The 19,886-nt window shown below is 35.6% G+C and overlaps 1 protein-coding gene across 1 annotated transcript in view; it reads right to left on the bottom strand.

Moving 5' to 3' along the window:
- Pde3b (phosphodiesterase 3B) overlaps positions 1 to 19,886 on the bottom strand; it is a 174,885-nt gene that overhangs the window by 12,630 nt on the left and 142,369 nt on the right. Inside the window, exon 12 of the mRNA XM_027942347.2 lies at positions 7 to 206. Coding sequence (XP_027798148.2) covers positions 7 to 206 — 200 coding nt within the window. The remainder of the gene's footprint in view (positions 1 to 6; positions 207 to 19,886) is intronic.

Genomic DNA, 19,886 nt, shown 5'->3' on the forward strand with positions numbered 1-19,886 from the left:
TCTTACCTGAGGTGCATTTGTAGCCACTAGAAATGCATTTGTCCTTCCTGGGTGATCATAGTCGTGCATGGCAGCTGCCACATACAAAGCCATCAATTCCAGTGCAGGAATGTTTGAAGACAGGCAGCCGTAACTCTCATCAGGAACAGAGCAACTCTTTGAAGAAATATAAGCCATTCGCCCAGAATTTATTCTATCATCAGAACCTGAGGAACAATAAGTAGTAAAATAAACCAGCATTAGCACATAACTACTTCACAATTATACCAAGGAGTGGATTTCCAATAGGTAGTAGAATTACTTGCTTGGTGACTTCAAACAGACCCCATGGACTTGATTGATGAGGGCCAAAACCAAGTTAAGATGGCGCCTGGCAGTATGCTAGGAGGAGTGGTTTCTGAGCCAATGCCAGTGAGCCATTAAGATGATAAGGATTCCTTAATGACTGACTGCTGTATCTAGTTTATGTTAATTAAGTTAAGCTGTGTGTAATTAGTTGGGTATATGTACCTCTGCAGTCCGGCAGAGAGGGGGTGCCTGCTACCTAGGGTATCCGCTACTTTGAGTTCCCGCTCAGTTCCCGCTGAGTTCACTCGCTATAAAGTAGTTCCCGCTTCAACCTTCAAGTTGCTTGTCATCTCCCAGTATTTCGCCCAGCCAGACAACGGCACTTGATATACTGTTTCCAAAGTATATGCTAGAGGAACAGTGTTAAGTATAACCCTGAAGTTGTGTACAGTTACAGACCAGAATAGAACTCTCATGAACACCTGATGCTCTCTTAATTGAGCTAAAAATTTTTAAACCTCAGATTTTCTAAACATTTATTATTTAAGTTAAATATAATCAGCAGGAAAAAGAAATCATTGGGAATAATATTCGATTAAAAACAGTAAATGGCATAAAAACAGATACATAGTTAGTGGTACAGAATAGGAGACACAAACAAACCCATACAGGTAAGTCATCTTATCCTTGACAAAGTTGCCAAAAATACATACTGGAGAAAAAACAGCCATTTTAATAAAAGGTGTTAGAAAAACTGGTTATTCGTATTAAGAAGAATGAGACTGAATACTTATCTCAAAAATCAACTTAAAATGAATCAAAGACATAGGAATTATACCACAAACTTTGTAACTCCTAGAAATAAATGTAGGGTCAACACTCCAACATATAGGTACAGGCAATAAGTTTCTCAATAGAATCCTAAACCTCAGGAAATAATGCCAAGAGTTAATAAATGGGATGGCAAAAGTTAAAAAGGTTGTGCACCATAAAGGAAACTATTAAGAATGTGAAGAGAGAACTTATAGAATGGAAGATTTTTTGCTAGCTACTCAGAATTCTAACAATCAGGATCAATATCTAGAATATATAAGGAACTAAAAAAAACACCAAAAAAAAAAAAAAACCCACACCCAGTTCATAAATGGGCCAAAATGAACTAAACAAACACATCTCAAAACAAAAAATAAAAATGGCAAAAATATGGAACATTTTCAAAATTATTAGAAATTAGGGAAATGCAAATAAAAACTACACTGAAATTTCATTTAATTTCCAGTCAGAATGACAACCATCAAAAATACAAACAATAACAAATGCTGGAGAAGATGTGGAGAAAAAGGAACACTTTTACATTGTTGGTGGGACTGTAAATTAGCACAACCACTATGGAAATCAGGATGGAGATTCTCAAAGCATTAGGAATGAAACTACCATATGACCAAGGTATATCACTGCTTAGTGTTTATCCCAAAGAAGTAAAGTCATCACACTACAGCAATACATGCACACCCATGTTTATAGCAGCATAATTCACAATAGCCAATTTTGGAACCAGCCTAGGTGTCTGTCAATGAATGAATGGTTACAGAAAATGTGGTATATATACACAATGCCATTTTAGTCAGCCATAAAAAAAGAAGAGAAATATGCTATTTGAAGGAAAGTAGATGGAATTTGAAAGCATTATTTTAAGTGAGATAAACCAAACTCCAGAAAGTCAAGAGTCATATGTTTTCTCAGGTGGAAGCTAGAGAGGAAAAAGGTAAAGAAAGGTGTGTGGAAACTAAAAAAAAAAAAAAAAAAAAAAAGGTGTGTGGGTGGGGAGAGCTCATGAAAATCAAAGGGAGACTGGTAGAGGAAAGGCAAAAGAGGGAAGGAGGAAGGGAGCGAAACAGAAAATACTGAGGAATGATATTGGTCAAACTATATTGTTATATTTTGTATATGCACAAATATTAATAACATCCCACCATTATATACTATTATAATGCATCAATAAAAATATGGAAAAAATAATAGAAATTTAGGATTTTAATATATTACCAAAGTTAGCTTCTCAACATAAATGCTTTTCAGATCTCATCCAGAAAGATTACATTTAATTTTGAATACTCACTATAACTCTTCTTCCCTTTCTTTTTTCTCCTGTGAGATTCCTTATAACATAATGGAGTGAAACATTATCTACACTGTGTTCTTGGTTCTTAATACCTTGATATTTGTTCTTTTCGTTTTGTTTTGTTTTTTGGTGGTTTCATCGAGATGGCCATGCTATTATTTTTGCTTAATAATTTTGAGAAATTAGAAGAAGAAAAACAGAAACTATATTTAAAGTAGGCAGCAGTATAGGAGATAACAAAATTTCCTTAGTTATGTTTATCAGTGGAACCTAGAAGTAATGCTCTGGCTTGTCAAAGTTCAAAATAATTTTTTAAGTTTAAGTTAGTTTTCTTTTTTAAAATAATAACCTAATGAAATAAAAATACCTATAATTATGAACCAGAGGCTTAATATTATTAAGATGGCAGTACTTTCCAAAATGTCTCACAGGTTCAATAAAATATAAATCAAAATACCAGCTGGGATTTTTGTAGAAATTTACAAGCTTAATCTAAAATTAATATAGAAATGGAAGAGACCCAGAATCCCCAAAACAATCTTGAAAAGGTATAAAGTTGAAGGATTCACACTTCCCAGTTTCAAAGCTTACTATAAAGTTCCAGTAATGAAGACATGTGGTACTGGCACGAAGATAAACAAGTAGGACAACTGAATGGAATTGAGAGACCAGAAATAAATTCTTACATGTATGGTCAACTGTGTTCAACATCTATGACCAACAACTATGGTCAAACCAGATGCCGCTGTTTTCAACAAGGATACCAAAATCTTATTGGGAGCCAACTGTGTGCTGCCAGACACTTTTGTACATGTTATCTCATTTAATACTCATGACATCTCATAGGGTAGAAATTCTGATGTGATAACATTTCAAAGTCCATTGTGTTTAGCATATATAAAGAACTCTTTTCAACAAATGCAACAGAAAAAATACTAATATGCTAAATAATTTTGGAACTCTTCATTACACCATACCCTCAACTAGCTACAAATGCATTATAGACGTAAATGTAAAAGTAACATTTGTAAAACTCTTCAAAGAAAAAGAGGAAATCTTCATAATCCTGACTCAAAGATTATGACACAAAAGCATGAACAAGAAAAGAAAAAAATAGATAAACTTATAAAAATTAAAACATCTTAGGCTTTAAACACATACTATCAAGAAAATGAAGAGGAGAGAAATCAGCAGGATGGAATAAAAGTGTGTAGGTATTGTATGTGATTGAAGTTAAGCTGTCAGCAACTCAGACTGATCTGTTATAACTAAAATGTAAGCCTCATGGTAACCACCAAGTAAAAAATAACAGAAAGGGGGGGGAGGGGAGAGAGAAAGGAAGGAAGAAAAGGAAGGAAGGAAGGAAGAAATCAAAGCATACCACACAGAAAGGAAGAGAAAAATGAAGAAACAAACATACAAAACAACTAGAAAACAAACAATAAAACAGTTAAAGCAGTAAGTCTCTACCTACCAGTAATGACCTTGAATGTAAATTACTTAAATTCTCTAATCAAAATAGAGTAGCTGAATAAGTTCAAAGAAATAAAAGAAAACAAGACCCAAGTATATACTGCCTACAGAGACGAATTTCACCTTTATGGACACACATTGAATCAAAGTGAAAAGATGGAAAAAGATACTCTAGACTATCGTGGCCTCGGGAGCAGCAGTTAAAAGTTGAAAATGTTCACTGGATCACTTTCAAATATTCCAAGTTAGGCTGCTGCTGAGCAAATTTCCAAAACATTCATATATTGAAATAAGATTTTAAAGAGAAAGTCCTTGAGACCGGGAAGGTGTCAAATCAGAGAAACATATAATGTCTTAGCAGTTTCCTGAGAGTGAATCCAAAAAGCAGTTCTACAAAGGCAAACTGAGGTAGGAAAACTGGAAAAACACTAGCAGGCAACACAGAAAGGTAGCAACAACCTGAAAACCAAAAATAACAGTTTTTAGAATAGAATTAATAAAAGCAACAGATGGAGGCAGCATCCAGCAAACAGTGATTCACAGGGAGGGGAGAAGCTCCCCTCTAATGAGAAGACAGAATTTCTTCCACCAAGTTTACAAAACCAGATGCTGCTGTCCAGTGAAGTCACAATAAGAGCAGAAAATAAGTTCATAAATAGCAATCTGTACTTGCATGGGAGAAATCCCTGACATGCTCCAATAGAGACAATAAAAGAGGATAAGCCATGAGAACTTAAAAAGAGTCTTTGTTAGGACTTCCTGTGTAGGAAATCAGAAATTCCTGCAGTTGGCCTTCATTTTTCATATCTCACTCTATTTTTCTCCCCTTAATTTTTCTTTTTTGACTGGTTCTTGGTATAATTGTTTTTTGAATATCCAAAACCATTCAGCCACTTGGGCTCTACTATTCACTGAGTTGGTGAGTGCCCTGAGTAAGTTTGAATATAGAAGAAACTGCAACTCAGACTGTGGGAAACAGGACAACTATGGCACCAGCCAGCTTTTTTTCATCCTGCAGAGGAAAAGTGAAGGACATGTTTATTTGAAACTGGCAATGTGAACTCTGAAATAAGGAGCATGGCTAACACAGGGGTGAAGAGGGACTGATCAGTATCTGTTGGGAAGCAGTGACCCCTGCATCATCTCCTCCAAGCCCAGATAGTGCTGGGGAATTGGCTGAAACATCCCATACACTTCCCCAGAGGACAGGGACTGAGGCTTTTAGAAAGAGGTACAATAGAGTGTGTCAGGCAAGCAGAGGGATGGAAATCAGCATAGAGACTCCCTAACAACTTCAACCAGTTTGGGTCAGAGCTGAAAACAAACAAACTCCAGGATATCTGCATCACACAAGCTTCCTCTTAGGAGATTCTAAAAATGAAATCAGAAAGAAAGTCTTCTATTTCAAAAGATTCACAAAGGAGGAAAGAAAACATAGCAAATTTATATAGGACAGATATAGTATCAATTGCTTAATAACCAAATACTAGTGTCTCCCCACATACTGTGTTTTGTCAAAATTATATATAAGGTTACATAATTCATCAATTAATTAGATCCCATCTCAATACCTCTTTTTCTTCCATCTCCATTCCCTTTCCCTCTCCTTCATCACTTACATTTATTTCATTTTAACTTCTGTCTCTCCTCCCTTCCTTCCCTTTTTTCCTCTTTGTGTATTTATTTTTTCCAATTTTTTTAATCCATTTTCCAGTGCAATTTGGTAAAATATCATTAACAATCTTCTCAGACTGTTTTAAATCAATTCTCAACTACATTCCTTTTTGGTGAATAAAATTGTAGAGATTAGTAATAATAACTTCTATAGCATATGATGATATACGACTTGTTCTTAAATTGCCACAGTTACTGGTGGTTACTCTCTCCTTTAAAAAGAGGTGCTGATTATTGAAATTAAGACTGTGATTACACCAATCAGATGGGGTGAATCTAAGATATATTCACAGTCCAGGGATTATTATTAAGAGATAACTACTCACTAAAGGACCCACACATAGTAGAAGCCCAGGAATCTATCATAACAGATGTGCAAAAACAGTACTTTGGATAACCTAAGGGAACAAGCCAACAAGATGCCTCCAAAAATCTATAAGCACACAATAACTGAATCCACAGATATTGAAATCACAAAGCATACAAAAAGCTGATGATTAAAATGAATAATGAACTAAGAGATCTATGGAATTAACTAAAACAAAAAATACAGGAAGGGAAAGAGCATTTTAATAGAATTATTCTAGTATCTTTAAGAACCAAATAGAAATCCTGGAAATGAAAGACTCAGTGAATCAGATAAAAACTTCAGTCAAGAGCTGGGGTTGTGGCTCAGTGGTAAAGTGCTTGCCAAGAATGTGTGAGGCACTGGGTTCGATCATCAGCACCACATAAAAATAAATAAATAAAATAAAGGTATAAAAAAAACAAAACTTCAGTCAAATGTCTTACCAATAGAATAGAAGACATAGAAGACAGAATTTTAGGCATTGATAAGGAATATGAACTTGAAAACAAAACTGAAGAAAATAAAAATAAGGAACCATAGAGAGAATATGCATGAAATCTGAGATAACATTAAAAGACCAAATGTAAGAATCACTGGAGTAGAAAAAGGATCTGAGATACAAGTTGAGGGCATGGATAACCATGTCAGTGACACAATTTCAGAAAAATTTCCAAACCTTGGGAATAAGATGGATTTCAGATACAGAAAGCATTCAGAGCTTCAAAGACACCGAATGAAAAAGGACCTTTCCATACACACTGTAATTGAAATGTCTAACAAACAGAACAAGGATAGAATTTTGAAAGCCTTAAAATAAAAATGTAAGTTCACATTTAGAAGAGAGCCAATGAGAATTATTTCTGATTTCTCAGCAGAAACTCTAAAAGCCAGGAGCCTGAAAGATAATATTTGCAGCTATCCTTCAGAATTGAATAAGAAGTAAAAATCTTCGAAGATAAATATAAACACAGAACTCATAACTATAAAGCTAGCACTGCAGAAAATACTTAAGAAATACTACACACAAAATAAATTAAAAACAAATCACCAAGTTCTCAAATGGATGAATCTCATCAGAAGAGTAGTTAGGCAATTGAGAATTAGCACAAAATTAAACATTAGAAATAAATTAGGAGCTGGGGTTACAGCTCAGCAGTAAAGTGCTTGCCTTGCACTTGTGAGGCACTGGGTTTGATCCTCAACATCACATAAAAATAAATACAATAAATAAAGATATTGTGTCCATCTTTTAAAAAATCTTTGAAAACATTAGAAATAAATTAAAATGGCAGAAAATAATAAACATCTCTATAATAACACTGAATGTTAACACTTTCAACTCTTCAATTAAAAGACACAAACTGGCAGAATAAATTAAAAGTAAGATCCAACTATATATTGTTTGCAAGAGACTCATCTTACATGCAAATACAGCTACAGATTGAAAGTGAAAGGACGGAAAAAGACATTCCATGCAAATGAAAACCAAAAGCAAGCAGGAGTAGCTACTAATATAGCCACCAAATCAGACTTTAAGCCAAAATTAATCACAAGAGACAAAAGAAAATTCATACTGGGAACAATCCAATAAAAGATATAATAATAGTAAATATTTATGCCCCAAACCTCCATGCATCTAATTACATAAAACATCATTACTCAACATAAAGATTCAGATCCCAATACAATAATTAGTGGATGATTTCAACACATCTTTTACCAATAGATAATCTTCCAGATATAAAATCATTGAAGATTCTTCAAACCTAAAAAATATTGTAAATCAAATGGATCTAAAAGACATCTATAGAATATTTCATCCAGCAACAGCTGAATTCTCCTTTTCAGTTGCTCATAGAACCTGTTCCAAAACAGAACACGTTAGGGCACAAAGTAATTCTTAGCAAATACAAAAAAAATTTATGCAATCCCTTGTATCTTATCAGATCATAATGAAATGAAATTAGAAATCAACAGCAAGAAAAAACAGGGAATTACACAAACACCTGGAGATTGAAAAACACACTTTAAAAATATATTTTTAGTTGTAGATGGACACAATATCTTTATTTACTTATTTTTATGTGGTTCTGAGGATCAAACCCAGTGCCTCACTTGTGTGAGGCAAGCGCTCTACCACTGAGCCATGACCTCAGCCCGAAAAACACACTTTTGGACAATAAATGAAACATAAACAAACTAAGTCAAGACACTAAATAATTCCTACAGTCAAACGAGAATAGAAAAAATAAACATACCAGAATCTCTGGGACAGTATGAAGACAGTTCTTAGAGGAATGTTTATAGCCAAGAGTACCTACACTAAAACAAAACAAAACAGAAAGAGCCCAACTAATCAACATAATTGATGCATGTGAAGGTCACAGAAAATAAAGAACAAACCAATTCAAAAATCAGTAAAAGGAAAGAAATAATTAAGAGCCAAAATTAATGAAACAGAATAAAAATGTAAAGGTCAATGAGACAAAGAAATGGTTCTTTGAAAAGATAAAAAAGATTAATAAATGGCCAAACTAACCAAAAGAAGGAAATGTGATATAAATTACTAAAATTAAGAGATAAAAGAGAATATCACCACTGACACTTCTGAAGTTCAGATATTAAGGAAAAACAAATACATTCACCAGGATAGTCATATCAAAAAGGTAGTTAATAACAAGAAATGACAAGGATGTAAAGAAATTTGAACCTTCATACATTGCTGGTGGAAATAAAAAGTTCAGTCACTTTGAAAAAGTTTGAGAGCTCCTCAAAATGTTAACCATAAACACTGTTAAACCTTATGACCCAGCAATTCCACAATGAGGTATATGCACAAGAGAAATAAAAATATGTCCATACAAAAACTTATACATGGACTGGAGTTGTGGTTCAGTGGTGGAGTGCTTGCCTAGCATGTGAGAAACACTGGGGTCAATCTTCAGCACCACATAAAAATAAATAAATTAAATAAAGGATTTTTTTTTAAAAAGTATAAAAGTAAAAAAAAAAACTCATACATGAATTTTCATGACACTGTTATTCATAACAGCCCCAAAGTGGAAAGAAGCCTAATAGAAATGGGAATAAAATAGTGCTTAGTATATGAAATAATATATAAAAGCAACAGAAAACACACATAGCAATTATAAACTACGTCTCTGAGACTGGTCATATAGCTATATATTTTAATTTCACTACCCATTTCATATTCCCTTTGTCCTCAACCAGCATCTATGTTGATCAGGATTGTCTGACTGGTGGTCTGCACTATTATTGATCTTTATAATACTATATTACTATAGTTTTCTATTATCTTTTCTACTGGAGCATCAAGATCAGAGAATCATGTGGATTCCTGATACATAATTTTCCATGTATAGTAGGAACCCTTTTTCTTCTTTATTAATCAGGGTAACACAGGATCACGAGAGCTCATGCACAATTCTCTCTTTGTCTATTGATTCAAAGGCATGAAGAACACAAATTGGTCAGATGTCTATTTAATTTTCCACTCAGAGTAACCCTGTTTTCTGGGTCGCTTGTTGGAAGCATTTCTCCATTAAGAACTAAGTTTTCTATGCCAATTTTTTGCAAGCAAAAATTATATAAGTGAATTATTTGAGGAAACAGAGAAGTCTCTCTCTATTTCCATTCCTTGGTTCAGTTTTGTGCACTCTGGGTATATATTGGTTGCTGGCTCAGAGAACAAACTACTCTATTGGATAGCATGCTAGCTCCACAAAATGTTTGCATCTAACAGATGCTCCATCTGAGTCTCTAATGCCATTCCATCTTTCTCTTAGTCCAGCTGTGGAGTAATAAGATTCATGGAAAAATCAATAAGTTCTGTGGGCATAAATTGGTATTGTGTTCATAAGGCCATTGAATGAGAACTGGAATGATGGTGAAAGAGACTGATATTTACGAAAAGAAGACATCATTCTGTCCATCTGATTATTGAAAGATTCCTCTACAATGAGTGGCCTTTGGTAATTATCACCTTTCTCCAGAGAAACAGAACCAACAGGGTGTGTGTGTGTGTGTGTTTGGGTGCATGCGCATGTGCGCATTTAGAGATTGATCTTAAGGTAACTGGTTGAGACAACTAAGGTGACTGGCAAGTGTCCAAAATCTGCAGGGTAAGCTGGCAGGGTGAAAACCTAAGGAAGAGCTGGTTTTGTTGTTCAAGTCTGAAGTCTATCTTCATGCAGAATGGCTTTTTGCTCAGGGGAGGTCAGTCTACGTTCTATTAACACCTTTAACTAACTGACTGGATTGAGGACCACCCACATTATCTGCTTTATCTCAAAGTCTGCCAACTTAAAAGTTAATCTCATCCAAAAAATACCCTCAAGCAAATATCCATATTATATCTGTATTAATGTTTGACCAGACTGCTAGGCACCACTGCCCAGCAAGTTGAAACATAAACTTTATCACCAATTGGGAAAAAAATATTCACCAGGGGCTGGAGTTGTAGTTCAATGGTAGAGCACTTGCCTCACACATGTGAGGCACGGGGTTCAATTCTCAGTACCACATAAAAATGAACAAAATAAACTGTGTTCAACTATAACTAAAAAATATTTAAAAGAAAAAGAAAAAAGAAATATCCACAATTCTGTACCTGCTTGTGGGGAGCCACACTGAATGACCACACCTTCCAGTCCTGATGCCTCAGGCTTTGATCAACCACTGTATTTCTTGTGGCCTGGTCAGAGACCCCCTTGGATAGCAAGGAGGTCTTCTTTGTGGGTGTTGAGTTATACTCATCTATTCCCTGACCCTTCTGCCCTTTTATGGATAGAACCTGAAGCTTGTGTAAAGTTAAATCGTGTCTTTGTTTTATTTTGTGTCCCTGAAAATTCACACGAGCAATCTTAGTTCAGCTGCCAATGCTGGTTGGGGGCAGCAACTGCTCTAAGAGGTCTAGACACAAACCTCTTGTTAGGAGTTCCCATTACCAATTTTCTAATCTTTTCAAGTCCCTTAACACCCAAGGAAGCTCACTGGCCATGAATCAGCATAGACCCTTTCATGTGACCGTTTTCCTTTCCAGGCTAAGTGAACAAGAAGATTCTCTGCTTGATGTTCTGCTCACTGGTAAGAATTTGTGGGTAATCCCATAAAGCTATAGCTATGCAGTTTCAGAAGCTATAGCTATAGCTATGCACTTAGAGATATAAAGGGAAGAACCATATGTAAACCAGGTCTTTTGGACTTTCTTCAGTCAACTGGCCATAGGGAAATCCCCATGAAGCCATAATTATGGATTAAGGAAGGAATGTCAATGTATTAGGAACAGGTATTTATGGGAGTTTGAGTTCACGCTCTGTGATTTTGGGAGCAGCTCAGTGTTGTATATAACACTCCCCTTTCATGTCTGAGAGCTACTTCACATGCCAACTTCATATATTAGAGGGTCAGAGGGCACCAGTTATGGGTGGCCCTCTGGTAATCTAGTGTCGATGGCCAAGTATTCAAAATCTACCACAGTATAATAATCATCTAGCAACTTTTACAGATAAGAGAATAATTTCTAAGGAAGATGATTTGGCTTTGTCTCAAAACCTATGAATTTACACTGATTCTCTTATAATGGTCTCCCAGAGGCTCCACAGAGGATGCCTATCTGCAAAAGGCAATTTGAACAACACTGGATCTGTTGGAAATCATAAGGAAAAAATGACAAGAGAAATTTGTACAATTACTTGAAACTGCTTCATATTCTTCTCATACTCTGGATAGCACATAAAATCCATAGCCTTATAATTAATGGATTGGAGAAATAGCATTAAGATATTAGTATTCAGGGCCCTCTAGGTAGGGGATTTAAAATATATTAATTGTTACTCAATTTGGAGGAGATATTTCAACATAATTTAGATCACTGGACCCCTAGTAAACTTCACCAAGAAAGATATCTGAATTTTTGTGCACTCTCATCTATCATCCTTTGATGCTCTTATTATAAAGGCATTTAGAATATTCATTACTTCTTGCTCAACAGAGTTACTCATCATTATCTTATTAATGTAGTGAATCACCTTGATAACATACCATACAAGACTAGATAGAATAGAGAATGAAAAATTTGACACAGTCCAGAACTAACACAATGAAAGTATACTATGACACCTGCCTCAAGCAAATGTTTTCTTGTGGATTTTGTTAAAAGGTGTGGAAAAAGAAAAATATTCTCCAGAACAATAGCTGTGTGCCATATCACAAGTTAGGTTGATTTACTAAAAAATAGAAATCACATCTGGAACAGTTCTGGCAAATGGACTCACGACCTGATTAAGCTTAGAACAATGTATTATCACTTTTCAGAATCTATTTTTCTTGCATAAAATCCATATAACCAAGCTGAAAAGCAATGTAATGGAAATAGCCATTCCTGCATGTATTATTTGATAGTGGCATTAATTTCCAGAATTCACTGAGGAATATTTCATTGCTGGTTCACTGTTTTGCTAGAATTAGACAGTTCCAGGAGATTTCATTTGACCCTTTCTACAATGATTGCCTTATCTCTAAAGATCAAGGAATCAGAAAAGGGATTCTACCAGTTGCTGAATATGTTTATTTAAAATATACATTCAGAAAATGGGTGTGGTTCATGGAACTACCACTGTTAGATGTACCCAGGTCAAAAGTCCTTGTATTACCTAAATTCCATAAGCCCTTAACCCTGACTGGTGGATCACATGGCATTTTCCTCCTGAGGAGTGTTATAATGTATTTCTCAATATCTTGATAAATGGGGTTACTTTGGATGTACACAGTTAGGGATGTACCAAGGCTGAATATGATCAACCCATTTCAATACCTTATCACATTCTCTGCATTCCTTTCTCTATAGTCCACTAGGAAGTTCTACAACTCAAATTCCTTGATACCCATATTTAAGACAACTAATCACACAAACTTGTAGGGTCACTGCTAGTTGCTCAAGCTAATACACAGAATCAGAATTTCTCATAAATATACTCACAAAAAAATAAATACCCACCAAAAAAATTTCAACAAGATCCACCATTACCTTCCTTTTTCCCTGCTCTAACATCCTTAAATTCATCCACAAATATTCCTCAGGTTTCTGCTAATATAAAATAGTAAGTTATTCTAGCGTTAAGACTTGGTACTTAATCTTCTAAGATATTCCAGAATTTGGGTTTAATTGTATGTCTAAAAGAACTGAAAGGCAGTAGGGTTTGGATTTAGAGATGAATTAGCATTTCCCTATGAGTGAAAAATCTCAGGTGAAGTCACAACAAGGATCCTCAGGCAATCAACAGAAAGAGAGACCAGCAGGAAGGACTAGCAGTATTTGGGGTTTTGAGGCAAATCAGATTTCTTAAAATCTATCTAAATAATTCTACTTCAAATCCCAGAGTTCTGTCTTTCCTAATCAATAATCTAATTCCATGCAAAGAGGCCCAGTGAGATCATAAACTCATTTTGCATTATATTTCAGGGAACTTCAAGATCAGAAATTAAGTTTTGGGGTTGGGGTTGTGGCTCAGTGGTAGAACACTTGCCTAGTTCATGTGAGGCACTGGGTTCAATCCTCAGCACCACATAAAAATGAATAAATAAAATAAAGGTATTGTGTCCATCTTCAACCAAAAAAAAAACATTTAAAAAAAAAGAAATTAAGTTTTTTGTTTTCAGAAGTTATGATTCTACTACTATAAAAAATATTCTTTTGGGCTAGGCAGAGAAGCTATTTGGTATTCTAACCTTTCATGAAAGCCTTAAATTTATCATTTCTTTTCTATGAATTCCTCAAAGACATCAGAAAAAGCCAGCACATCCCATAGTCCCGTTGTCTTTGTTTCCACCATAATTTTCCAACACAATAGCTGTTTGGTCTCCGAAAGCCTTGTCTTCAACAGATGTTTGGCTCTATAGCCCTGTGCATGAGAATTCATACCACTACTAGCAAGAACTCAGAAGGAAGTGAGGAGCATGGGAGATAAAACATGTATAGCATGTTTTCAGATTTAGAGAATACCTCAACCATCTAGCATACTACTATCAGAAATATGGCCATTCAGCTTGAGGATATAGTTCAGCCTGGTAGAGGGCTTCCATACTGAACACAAGGCCCTAGATGTGATCCCTAGCACTTTATGAATTGTTTAAAAGAAAAGAAATAGGGCCATTAGGGGACAGTGCTAGCGATTCTCAAAAGGAAATATGCTACTGGAAACTAGAGGAAAAAGAATCCTTGTTATGTATGTATAGTTGCAGAAAGTTTAACTGAATTATGTGTCATAGTTATATGAACAAAAACTTGCAAGTGATAAACTTAGACATTTTGCTGAGGAAAGTTCTAGACAAAATATTGAGGGCTTGGCCTGGTTACTTTACTATTTATAGCAAAATGTGAGAGGAAAGAGAAAGATAGAGGGAGAACTCCTAAGCAAAGGGAAATCAGCCTGTCCAAATTGCAAGATATTAAAATTAGGAGATTCAGTGTCAGGAAAGTATGCTTTGAATAGAAAACCAGGGTTGCAGCTGGTTCACTTCTTGATAGTTCCTTGTAAGGTTCAAAAGGTCAAGCAAGAGAGAAATTTGAAGATGTTATGCAGCTATCCTAGGAAGAAAGAGCCACAAGGCAAGGAATGCATGTGGCGCACCAAAACTGAAGAAATCAAGGAAATGGATCTTCCCCTAGAAAAACCTGGATTTTAGCTCAATCAGGACAATTTCAGACTTATCTGGAACTATAAGATAAGAAATCTATGGTGTTTTAAGTCACTAAATGTGTGCTAACTTGACATAGCAGCAACAGAAAACTAATAAAGATCTTGGTAACTAAAAGTGAGGTGTCATGTAACAAATGTGGAAGTAGACCCCATCACTGGCAGGCACCTACTGGAGCTCAGGCTCAGCCCAGCATCACCTCTGCCCACTGGCAGACACCCAATGGAGTCAGGCTTGGCCCAGACCCTCCTTGCTGACCTGCGTGGGAGTTCTAGCCCAGGGCAGGCCCAAGTCTATCCTGTCACCAGCACACACCCATGGGAGCTCAGGCTCGGCCCAAGACCATCTCTGCTCAGAACCATCTCTGCCCACTGGCAGAGTCACACCAGAGCTCAGGCTGGGACTAGAGCCGCCTTGCTGCCCTGCACCGGAGCCAGGGCCCAGGGTAAACTTGGGTCCAATCTGCACCACCACCACCTGGGAGACCGGGTCTAACCCATTAACATCTTGAGACACTGCAGCTATCCATATAGCTTTCCCCATGCAGTAGCCCCTACCCTAGGACAACAGACAGGGCTTAGAAGCAGCTTCATTTTGGAGCAGGCATCCCAAAGCCAGTGTAAGGCCCAACCTTTCAGCCCCATCTCTGAAAGACATTGCATCCATCTTTGGGCACCTCCACTGCTATCTCAAGTTACCTCCTACTATTGGTGCCACTACCTATAGTTGTAGTAGTATCCATCGTAGGACACTGGCAGGGTCTGGAAGCCTAACACCAAGGAGATACAGTTAATCTGCACAGATATTATGAGATTATAGGGTAGAAACTGTAATACCTCAGATCCACATTGCAAGTAAGGTAATCATATAGACAACATGAAAAAACATGGAAGGAAAGTGCCCCAAACAAACCAGGATAATAACAGAACCCATGGATGGTGAAGGTGATGAAATGTCAGAGAAGTAGTTCACAAAGTTCATAATTAAAATGATCTGTGAATTAAAGAATGGCCTAAATGAGCAAATACAGGCAAAAACTGATCACTCCAACAAAGTGATAAGAGAGCAAATACAGGTAACCATTGATGACACCAATAAACAGATAAGGGAACAAATAAAGAAATCCATTGATCACATCAACGAAGAGATAAAGGAGCAAACACAGGTAGCAAAAGATTACTTCAAGAAAGAGAGATTCTGAAAAAAAAATCAGAAATCCTTGAAATGAAGGAAACAATAAATCAAATAAAAAACTCAATAGAAAGCATCAGTAACAGACTAGATCACTTGGAAGATAGAACGACAGATAATGAAGACAAAGTATACAATCTGGAAAATAAAGTTGATCACAGTGAAGATGGTAAGGAACCATGAGCAAAACATCCAAGAATTATGGGATAGTATCAAAAGACCAAATCTAAGAGTTATTGGGATAGAGGAAGACACTGAGTTTCAAAATAGAGGAATGCATAATCTCTTCAATAAGATAATGTCAGAAAATTTCCTAAACATGAAGAATAAATAGGAAAATCAAATACAAGAGGCTTACAGGACACCAAATGTACAAAATTAAAACAGATCTACACCAAGGCACATTATAATGAAAATGCCTAGCATACAGAATAAGGATAGAATCTTAAATGCTGCCAGAGAGAGGAGTCAGATCACATATAGGGGGAAACCAATTCGTATCTCAGCAGATTTTTCAACCCAGACCCTCAAAGCCAAGAGATTCTGGAACAGCATATACCAACCTCTGAAAGAAAATGGATGCCAACCAAGAATCTTATACCCTTAAAGCAAAATTAAGCTTTAGATTTGATGATGAAATAAAAGTCTTCCATAATAAACAAAAGTTGAAAGAATTTACAACTAGAAAGCCTGCATTACAGAACATCCTCAGGAAACTGTTCCATGAAGAGGAATTGAAAACAACAATGAAAATCAGCAAAGGGAGGCATTACCCTAAAGAGAAAACTAATCAAAGGAGAAACCAAGTCAAGTAAAATACCAAAAATAAACAAAAATGACTGGGAATACAAATCATGTCTCAATAATAACCCTGAATGTTAACGGCCTAAACTCCCCAATCAAAAGATATAGAGTGGCAGATTGGATTTAAAAAAAAAAAAGACTCAACAATATGCTGCCTCCAAGAGACTCATCTCATAGGAAGAAATCCACAGACTGAAGGTGAAAGGTTGGGAAAAGTCATACCACTCACATGGACTGTGGAAGCAAGCAGGGTTTTCCATCCTCATATCAAACAAAGTAGACTTTAAGCCAAAGTTAATCAAAAGGGATAAAGACAGATATTTCATACTGCTAAAGGGAACCATACACCAACAAGACATAACAATAATAAATTTATATGCCCCAAACAATGGAGTGTCTACATTCATCAAACAAATTCTTCTCAAGTTCAAGAGACAAATAAACCACAACACAATTATTCTGGGTGACTAAAACACAACTCTTTCACCACTGGATAAACCTTCCAAATAAAAGCTGAACAAAATAATATAAAACTCAATAATACAATCAATGATTTAGACTTAACTGACATATATAGAATATTCCATTCTTCAACAAGCGAATACACTTTCTTTTCAGCAGCACATGGATCCTTCTCTAAAATAGACTATATATTATGCCACAAAGCAACTCTTAGCAAATATAAAAAGGTAGAGATACTACCCTGCATTTTATCAGATCATAATGAAATGAAATTAGAAATCAATGATAATATAAAAAATAAAAGCTAATCCAACACATGGAGACTAAATAATATGCTACTGAGTGAACAATGGGTTGCAAGACATCAAGGAGGAGATTAAAAAATTCTTAGAGGTAAATGAGAACACAGAGACAACGTATCAAAATCTCTGGGACACTATGGAGGCAGTACTAAGAGGAAAGTTCATTACATGGAGTTCATTCCTTAAAAGAAAAAAAAAAGTCAACAAATAAATGACTTAAACATTACATCTCAGAGCCCTAGAAAAAGAAGAACAAATCAACACCTAAAGCAGGAGAAGACAGGAAATAATTAAAATCAGAGCTGAAATCAATGAAATTGAAACAAAAGAAACAATTGAAAAAATTGACAGAGCAAAAATTGGTTCTTTGAAAAAATAAATAAAATTGACAGACCTTTAGCCATGCTAACAAAGAGAAGGAGAGAGAAAACTCAAATCACTAACATACATGAGGAAAAAGGAAATATCACAACAGACAATACAGAAATACAGAAGATAATTAGAAATTATTCTTAAAACTAGTACTCCAATAAAATAGAAAATATTGAAGACACTGACAAAATTCTAGAGTCATATGATTAGCCCAAGTTGAATCAGGATGGTATACACAATTTAAACAGATCAATTTCAAGTGATAAATAGAAGATGCCATCAGAAGCCTACCAACCAAGAAAAGCCCAGGACCAGATGAATACACAGCTGAGTTCTACAAGACCTTTAAAGAACAACTAATACCAATACTCTTCAATTTATTTCAGGAAATAGAAAAAGAGGGATCCTTTCCAAACTCGTTCTATGATGTCAATATCACCCTGATTCCAAAACCAGGCAAAGACACATCAAAAAAGAAAAATTTAGACCAACATCTCTAATGAATATAGATGCGAAAATTCTCAATAAAATTCTGGCAAATCTAATTACAAAAACATATCAAAAAGATAGTGCACCACAATCAAGTGGGATTCATCCCAGGGATGCAAAGTTGGTTCAACACAAAGAAAGAAAACTTCAGGCCAATAATCTATCAAACATAGAAGCAAAATTTCTCAATAAAATTCTGGAAAATTAAAAACAAAAATATATCAAAATGATAGTACACCACTATGAAGTGGGGTTTATCCCAGGGATGCAAGGCTGGTTCAACATATGGAAATCAATAAATGTAATTCATCACATCAATAGACTTAAAGATAAGAACCATATGATCATCTCAATAGATGTAGAAAAAGCAATCGACAAAATACAGCTCCCCTTCATATTCAAAACACTAGAAAAATTAGGGATAACAGGAACATATCTCGATATCGTAAAAGCTATCGATGCCAAACCCCTGGCCAACATCATTCTAAATGGAGGAAAATTGAAAGCACTCCCTCTAAAAACTAAAACCCTCTAAAAACTAGAACAAGACAGGGATGCCCTCCTTCACCACTTCTATTTAACATAGTTCTTGAAACACTGGCCAGAGCAATTAGACAGATGAAAGAAATTAAAGGGATACAGATAGGAAAAGAAGAACTCAAATTGGCACTATTTGCTGATGAAAGGATTTTATTCCTAGAAGACCCAAAAAGCTCCACCAGAAAACTTCTAGAACTAGTAAATGAATTCAGCAAAGTAGCAGGATAAAAAGCAACACGCATAAAATCAAAGGCATTTCTGTATATCAGTGACAAATCCTCTGAAAGGGAAATGAGGAAAATGACATTCCTTATAGAAATAGAAAAAGCAGTCATGAAATTCATCTGGAAAAATAAGAGACCCAGAATAGTTAAAGCAATCTTTAGCAGGCAGAGTGAAACAGGTGGCATCACTATACCAGACCTTAAACTATACTACAAAAACAGCATGGTATTGGCACCAAAATAGACCTTGTAGAGCAATGGTACAAAATAGAGGACTCAAAGTCTAACCCACATAATTACAGTTATCTTATACTAGACAAAGGTGTCAAAACGTATATTGGAGAAAAGATAGCTTCTTCAACAAACGGTGCTGGGGAAACTGGAAATCTAAATGCAACAAAATGAAATTAACTCTCACTATGCACGAAACTCAAAGTGGATCAAGAACCTAGGAATTAAACCAGAGACACTGTGTCTATTAGAAGAAAATGTAGGCCCAAATCTCCATCATGTCAGATTAAGCCCCAACTTCCTTAATAAGACTCCTATAGCATAAAAAATTAATATCAAGAATCAATAAATGGGATGGATTCAAACTAAAAAGCTTCTTCTCAGCAAAAGAAACAATCAGTGAGGTGAATAGAGAGCCTACATTTTGGGAACAAATTTTTACCACACACATGTTAGAGCAATAATCTCTAGGATATATAAAGAACTAAAAATCAGCAACAACAACAACAAACAAATTACCCAGTCAATAAATGGACCAAGGAACTGAACAGTTCTCAGAAGAAGATATACCGTCAATCAACAAATATATGAAAAAATGTTCAACATCTGTAGCAATCAGAGAAATGCAAATCAAAACTAAGATTTCA

The sequence above is a fragment of the Marmota flaviventris genome, chromosome 9, assembly GCF_047511675.1.
Source record: "Marmota flaviventris isolate mMarFla1 chromosome 9, mMarFla1.hap1, whole genome shotgun sequence".
NCBI lineage: Eukaryota > Metazoa > Chordata > Mammalia > Rodentia > Sciuridae > Marmota > Marmota flaviventris.